The following is an 8258-nucleotide window of genomic DNA, read 5'->3' on the forward strand; positions in this document are numbered from 1 at the left end:
AGAAGCCTTTTAGCAGGCGTCCGTGAGCAGCAGCAGCCGGCGCGGGGCTGGGAACGGGCCAGGGCCAGAAACCCCCCTCAACATTAACACATAGTTGTGAGACATTCCAGCAGTGACTTCTCGTAAAATACTCGGGACAGACTGGTGAAAGAAAAAGATTTTTACCTTTAAAAAAAGAAGAAAAAAACATAAAGCCTGCATTTTGAGCTCTTAAAAGTGCCTTAAATTTTCATTCACCGTATCATTGCAAAGAGGACAAGACAGTGCCTAAATATTCACGCAACCCCTGTTTGTTCAGGTGTTTTTTTAAACTAACATGGAAAGGTGCCTATTTGTGTACAAAGTACGCTCCTACACCTATTTTGCTCAGCAGAGTGCCCTGCGAGAGCTGTGCCCACAGCACAGGGAGCCGCGCTCCAGGCTGCCTCTGTCGGTGCAGCACCTTGGCCAACCTACTGAACCCGCTCCTCGCCGCACCCCGCACCTCCATCAGCCACCCACCGAAGGGGTGCCAGCGCCTGACGAGCCCCACCCCTTCCCAGAGCAGCTCAGCCTCCAAGGATGGCTCTGCTGGAAACCGGCAAGTACTCGCAGGGCTCGGTCCTCGGCGGCGTGAATCCCGACCTCGCCGGCGAGAGGCAAACAGCCTCCTTCAGCGTGGAAAAGCTCACGGCCCAGCTGGACGGCGGCGCGGAGCACACGCGGATACGGAGGGCAGTGGGTGAGTGAGCCTTGCGAGGGCCCCGGCTGCGGGCTGGTACAGAGACGCCCACGGCCCTGCTGCTTCTGCTCCTCCTCTGCAGCACGGTGGGCTTTGTGCTCCCAGGTATTTGCTTACCGCCCGTCTCTTTTTTAGAAAAGCGGGAACGTGTGGATTCCCCTTTAAGTGTAAATCAACACCACTCCTCCGCAGCCACTCCCGCTGTCTGAAGCTTTTCCCCTTCCCTGCTCCCACGCCCAGTATCTCTGTCAAGACTGGTTGAACTGGAATACTACAAGGACCGAGGGTCATGCTGGCGAGCGTCTCTGTGCGAGGGGGATGCGTGCGGGCGCTAGCGCGGCTGCGCAGCGATGCATGCCATGCCTGAACCGCGGCCCATGACCCTCCATCAGGCTCATCCGGGTGGGGAACTCCTCCTCGTGTGGGTTGGCTCAGCCAGGCCGAGCTGCTCTCATGATGGGTGTGCCGAAAAACAACTGTGTGCTCAGAAGGAACAGAGAAAAAAAGAAAAAAGTCTCTTTTGTCTCTGTAACTACATCCATATTATACCCTTATCAAACAAAAACGGCACAGGCCACTGGGATCACATGCTTTATGGTGCAACTGGAGTTCAGTAAAACCTGGATAGACTCAAAGGTTTCAAGGCAAAAAGGGAGCAGTGGGAATGTTCAGGCTGATGCAGAAAAAGCAAACCCAAGAGTTGCTTCACAACACTGCCAAGGGCTGCTAAAGTCCCAAGCCGAAGCGCGGGTGCTGAGCAGAACGCCCAGCAGCTCCAGCCATTATCTGTCCTCTGGGCAAAACCCGGCTGCCCCCAGCTCTTGCTGCCCTCACAGCCCGGGAACAGAGGGATCCATGGCATCTTCTGCCTGAGGCACAAAGCCACCTCTGACACCCTGACCGGGGACGGGGCTTTACCCTGCAGGGACACTGTTTCCACCCAACAGACCCCTCTCGCGGGCCCACTCGGTTCCCCCCATTCTCCTTCCCCAAACCCACTGCTTTGCAGCGTTAGGCCTGGCAGCCATCAGAGCCAGCACAGGCAAAACAAAACCTGCCGTCTCCCTAAAAAGTCACGGCCTCGGCACCCACCACCCCAGCCCTGCCCACTCCTCCCGAGCGGGGCTCGAGGTGCTGCCCACACCTCTCCGGCCCCCGGAGAACCAACTCCTCCGTGTTGCTTTGCAGTCGAAGCTATCGAATGCGACCCTGTATTTAGCAGAGAAGACCAGTACTTCCAGAGCCAGAATGAGAGGTACGAAGCAGCAGTCAGAAAAGCTGTTCACCTGCAGAAAAAGATGCATGAGATGGGATGGACTGAGAGCGGGCCTGAATTTAAGTACATTTACAGGTGATTTTTATTTACTTTTTTAAATGTACAACTCATTGTTTGTTAAAAGCTTTGTGTGCCAACAGGAATCAGCTTTAGCAAAGGCTGGGAGAGGCCAACAGGTGACAGATGAGGTTTTGATAGAAACGTGCTGCCGGTTTTTACTTTAGCAGCACGCTCAGGAAAAGGGAAAATGGTGATACACGGCAGGGAACTCCTCAAAGAGCAGCACATGGGTACAGCGTGATAGATCACAGCAGTTCACATCCCCAACATGGTAATTCCACTTCAGCAAGCTCCTTACCTGTGCTACAGCTCTCATACCACCCCTCAGACATTTTTAAATGTATAATTAGAATTGGATGTGGTGCTCTTTCAGTTATGTTAGTGACTTCCAGATAAATTAAAAATGACATTTTCTCTATCCAGAAAAGCCATATTGTATTAAAAACAAAACAAAAACTTAGTTTGTAGGTAAATGGAGTAAAATAATTTTCACAATCCTTTCCTTAAAAAAGTCTTAACACTTTGTATGGGGTTGAGCTCCACATTTTAATTGCTTGCCCCTCCTTCTTTGCCCCATTGTAAATAAAAAAAACCAGTGCACACTGTTTGGTGGGGTTACATACCCAGTAAGAAGGTGCAAGTTCAAATCATCATTCAAAAGGGCAATACCTGCACCTTACAAATCACTGCTGACACTCAAAGTTACTTTCCAATATTTCATCATACGAAAGATTATCATTTTTTATGCTAAGCTAAGCTCTTCACCGCCTACAGCGAGCAGGACTGATAAAGGGGGAAATCTTCCATCAAGAGCACTTGGACCTGATCATGATATTCCCAATAAAAAGCAGCTCTTCACTCCTCCCTCAGAAGCAAAAAAAAAAAACCAGCAGATTTTGAAAACCTGACAAAATTCAACCTTCTCTCCCCCCGAGGCTTGCTTTTATCCGGGCCCCTGACACCCAGGGCTTCGCCGTTTTGCTGGATCAAGAGCCCAGCCTGCCTGGCAGGAGAGCTCTTGGCTGAGGAACCACCGGCTGGGCACCCAGCTCTTCCTGACAGAGCCCGGGTGCCTCCTGGTGCCAGGCACGGCCAATCGCTTGCACACGTTTAGAAGCCAGCTTTTCTAAATCGCAGTTAAAGTAACGCTATTTCTGGATGGGCTGCCAAGGGTTCCTTAAGCCTTTTTTTGTTAATCAAAGCAATTTCCCTTTAACTTCTTTATTCATATTTCCCCCCCTACTTTCTCAACGTGACTGATTCTCTCTCAGGGCCAGTATAGAAGGAAGGGCACGGTCATTCGTTAACGATAAAAGGTATCTATCTAGAATGAGATGCTCACTAGAGCATTGCAGTGAAGCAATGTGCTAACAGCCATACAAGCTCCTTGAGAACAGCAGAGCCACTTAGTTTTAGGTGTCAGAGCACATGTACTTGCATCTGTCAGGTGATTCAACCATATTCTGAGGAATCTCAGGAAGAGGGACTATATTCCTCACATTTTTCTTAGGATTTCTGGCACACACCACCCCCCCGAAACAAATGAGCTTCTGATTTGCACCATGGAAATTACTGTACACAAGTTCCCTAACTCAGCTTCTGGAATAGTGGTTTTTAGGATGTATGGAGCCCTATCAGCTGGCAATGGTGAAGGATCTGACTGGACAATAAACCAGGTGTTACAAGGATGTATTTGAATTTTTCCACATGAAAAAAACATCTCAAGTCAGGCCAAGTCTCCATGAACCCCAGTATTGTTCACTGACAGCAGCCACCCAGGGAATAGTACAGCAACAAATCCAACGTACCAAGCTATTTCCCCAGAACAGGAATGTTCAGGAAATCCTTGCCTACAGATGCAATTCAATCTAACGTGCCCCACAGTACATTGCCAGGGCTTGGGGGTTTTAGGGTATGGTGGTGGGGCTTTTTTATCTCAGCTTTAAAATGTGACTTAAATAATCAGGAAAAAAATCAAATTAAGTAAAATAACGATACAAAGGGCTCACAAGCCATCAGAGCCACAGAAGCTTTGGAGCTGGGCTGTGTTTTTAGGAGCTCAGCATCTGCTACTCAGAACAGATAATTCCTCCAAGAGCAAGTGAAATAACAAGCTAGCAACATTTAAGCGAACTATGTTACGAAAGAAGGAACACAAGCAGCTAGGAAGAGCACTTCTCCTGCAATACTGTGTTGATGCTGGATGTTGGGTAAGGTATGACAAAGCAGAAATCAAAAGGCAGCAGGTGGTACTGTCTGGTAACCGCTGCAGTGTCACTGCCTCATTCATCGCATCCCTGGCACTTCATCACGTAAAAGTACCCCTTTGTGCCTTCTCCACAGGGCACTGTCAGGAGATGTTGCATTTCTCCTTCACCGCATCTTCATGAGAAGTATTTCGGTGCTGGGCTCTGACAAGCAGGTCGCCAAATGGATTCCTCTTGCAACGCAGTTTCGGCTCATTGGAAGCTACGCCCAGACTGAACTGGGGCACGGTAAGGCTGCAAAGAAAACGCAGCGTTTCCATAGGACAAAAGGCTCTGGCCCAGATTCTTGGGGCGATTCGAGTTCAAGCTGTCCATGCTTCACTGGAGCAGGGGTGGCTGGTGGGGGAAATGCCGCCTGCGTATTAGACATTGATGTCCTTAGCATTCCTCTGCAAGCTGGAGATGTGCTGGCTTTGGTTTTGTCAATGTAGAAGAAATAACGAGAAGATCAAAGCTCCTGGTTAGATACCAGGCAATCACCGTCGGTGGAGGGGATCAGCCAGGCAGCTTGCCCAAGCTGATGGTTGTCACCATGAACCAGGTAGCTTGCCCGAGTACCATGCGGCTCAAGAGATCTTTGCAGGAGGTGGTGTGGGATCGCTGGGAGCATGATCCCATGATTCTCGTCAGGAGGGTAAACCACAAAACCCTGGTAATACCCACACCAGCCTCCAGGGATCTTCCACTCTCTCCATCCTTGTGATAAACTAGGAGATTTTTTTTTTTTTTAAAGGAACTTATCTTCAGGGTTTGGAAACAACGGCAGTCTTTGATACCACTACGCAGGAGTTTATACTGAACACACCAAAGATCTCTGCCATGAAGTGGTGGCCTGGAGACAGTAAGTACCACACACACAATATTTTGGTTTTCCTCATTTGCCTCCTTCAGTTACTCAGTGTGCCCTGCTCAAGCTCTGTGTTTCAGGGCCCAGGTGCTAGCAGAGTAAAAGATACACACACCAAGAGGCAAGTAAGAGGCCAAAGGATTTTGTACAAGTTCAAAGGCCAGAAGGGACCCACTATTGTCTGTCAAAAGCCCTTAGGTAGTAGGGCTGGAGAACTTCGCTCAGGGAAACTCCTGCCTCTGCAGGAATCAGTCTTCTCTTCTTTGTAAATAACACTGAGACAACCAAAAACTGCAGGGTCGTCATCAGCATAAAGGATCAGCATAAAGGATTCAAGTGTGAAATTCAGGGCTCCCTTCGGGAAGGTATTTCACAGAAAGTAACTGGAGTTGCTCTAACAGCCACAGCACTTCCCACTCTCTCAGCACTGCATGAACTTTAACTACTTATTTGTTATCATCTGCTGATGCAAACTCTTCATCCAAGCCTCACGGGCAGTGACAGAGGCAGAAGGACAATGCAGCTTCCAAGAGCCAAAAGCAGGCTCAGAATACAGATTTAGGAAATCTGCAGCTTCCAGCATCTGTGCATCACACCTACCCTGACCCATATGTTAGTGAGACCTAACACACAATTAGCACTGACTGCTCTTAACTGTGGAAGTGTTGTTACCTTGTCTTAAGGGAATGGGGCTGTTTTGTTTCTCTAGTGGGAAGGTCAGCAACCCACACAGTGGCCTTTGCTCAGCTGTACATCCATGAGAAGTGCTACGGTGTGCATCCCTTCATCGTGCAGATACGCAGCCTTCAGGACCATTCACTCTGCCCAGGTAAGTGATTCCAGACATCACAGCACTTGCAGAGGTCCTCTGCCTATTTTGCCCTTAAATGTTTTCTAAAACATTGGACTAAGGGAGAGTGAGCACAAAGAGTTGTAATTGCCAAAACCAAACCAAGGCAGATACCAAAGGCATAGCTATAATTAACCCCAACCTTTTAATCTAAATTAAGATTTATTGCATCCTAAGCCCTCTTCTCAACCAGAAGCCCAGGCTGCTCTGATCACCTCTACATTAGCACCTCAGTTCTGACCCCAGCCAATGCCCATAACAGGTGGATCACAGACAAACCATGAGGCATTCAAATGCCTGTTTCATCTGTCAGGAAAGATCACCCAAGCTGGGGAAGCAGCACAGCTGAATGCATCCTTCCTTTGAGATCCCCAGCCTGCTGCAAAATGGAAAGAAAAAAAAGTTCAAGTGGAAGTAAGCAGGCCATGTTTTCTCTCACTGCAGGCATAATTGCAGGAGACATTGGTCCCAAAATGAATTTTGAGCACATTGACAACGGCTACCTCATGCTGCAGAACGTGCGTGTCCCCAGGGAGAACATGCTGAACAAGTTTTGTGAGGTACGTACAGACTCACAGCACAGACGCGCTTGTCAGACTCTCACTGCACAGCCAGAGAGACAACAGGGACCTGCCTAAATTTAGGACAAAAAAATCTTCCTCTGAGGTGTCTGCAAGTCTCTGCGGTTTTATCAAGAGCAGAATTACCTGAATCGTGAATGAAACTCAGTGTCAGGAATTCCACATTCGGGGTAGGGAATCACAATGCAGGGAGAGATTATCTGAGCTAGAAGCAGTAAGAGTTTCTCTTCAAATGGGTATGTTTCACCCATCATACATAAAAATATTTAGTTTTGCATTCAATGAAGGATTTTGATGTCCATTTTAGCCTATGCGTAGAGATTACACAACCGTCCTAGTATTGAAGTATTGAAGAAGGTGGCATCTAACATCCTCTCTTTAGGTTCAACCAGATGGCACCTATGTAAGACGGGGGTCACAGAAGATTAATTATTTCACGATGACTACAGTGCGCATCTCCCTCATTTCAGACGAAGTTATCATACCTCTAATGAAAGCTTGCACCATTGCCATCCGATACTCTGTGGTTCGCCGGCAGTCCAAGTTAAAGCCTGGGTAATGACACGCAAGTCCACAGCGGTGGGAAGGGGACCATACACCATCTTCCCCCAGACCAGTCTGTATTTCTACTTTTCACTTTATCTTTCAGCACATCACTGGCTTATTTCCTAGCCCAGATAGGGTATTACAAACATGCTTCCCCATTATTGACATTAATGAGCTTCAGTCAAAGTACAAGAGAACGTTTACAGTTCTTTCTGAAATAAGCTCCATAGTTTGAATAGCTCAGTGGTCCACACAGGCAACTTAAGTTTTCTTATAACTGGCCTTCCGTTGTAATCCTATAACTCAGCAGAATCCAGACAAAGCAGACAAGCTGCTGAATTCTTATTCCATAGCATCCTACTAGTGGACATGCCATTAAAATACCTTCCAACATCCACAATTCCAATATCCACCCTTCACAACACTGAATTTTATTAGTTTGGTAAGAATCCCTGTAGTTTTTAAATAAATTTTTTTCATTAGAATGGATTTCAAAAATTTCCACTTAAATCTCCTTTCAAAAGCAAATTCTAATGAGAACGTGGTTTGGTTTGGTTCAAACATAAACCAAACACAAGAGCACAGCAGGCTGAACTATTGTAATAATCAGTTTCATCATTTGAAGTCCTAAGTGTACTAACCACAGCAAAAGTGGTAAAGAACATCCAAAAAAAGCTTGTAAAGCTTAAAATAATTCAGACTCAAATATTTTCAGAGAAACCTATGTACACGCAGGGCCACAAGGTCCAGTTTGAAAACCAAGAGCTTTTCAGGGTCCAGTGCCACCACCTCCCCTATAAGATCTAATAACTTGCTGTCCTTGAAGGCTTCATCCTCTCCCACAGTCTCTGTTCCCCCTCCATACTGACCGATCACACATTGCAGCCTTTTCTACTCTGTGAGGCTGGTTGACCAACACAGCAGAAAAATCACTTTTTTCCTAGTTGGGCTTGTTTCTCTAACAGCTTGGCAAGCTGGGCAGATTTGCTGCCATGACATCGACTCAGCCCGGTTCCCATACTGCTTGTTGGTAACAAAAAATGCCATTTTTCATTATGGCATAGGTAAACTAACAGTAGCTACGCCTCTGTTCACGCTTTCCTTACTTGC

General features: G+C 47.4%; 1 protein-coding gene across 1 annotated transcript in view; it reads left to right on the forward strand.

Moving 5' to 3' along the window:
• The first annotated feature begins 561 nt into the window (after positions 1–561).
• The window catches only part of ACOX2 (acyl-CoA oxidase 2, branched chain), a 16990-nt gene continuing 9293 nt past the window's right edge, over positions 562–8258 (forward strand). The window contains exons 1-7 of the mRNA XM_010297089.1: positions 562–721; positions 1910–2072; positions 4401–4552; positions 5058–5165; positions 5881–6000; positions 6466–6581; positions 6985–7157. Coding sequence (XP_010295391.1) covers positions 562–721; positions 1910–2072; positions 4401–4552; positions 5058–5165; positions 5881–6000; positions 6466–6581; positions 6985–7157 — 992 coding nt within the window. The remainder of the gene's footprint in view (positions 722–1909; positions 2073–4400; positions 4553–5057; positions 5166–5880; positions 6001–6465; positions 6582–6984; positions 7158–8258) is intronic.

This window comes from Phaethon lepturus, unplaced genomic scaffold, assembly GCF_000687285.1.
Source record: "Phaethon lepturus isolate BGI_N335 unplaced genomic scaffold, ASM68728v1 scaffold34660, whole genome shotgun sequence".
NCBI lineage: Eukaryota > Metazoa > Chordata > Aves > Phaethontiformes > Phaethontidae > Phaethon > Phaethon lepturus.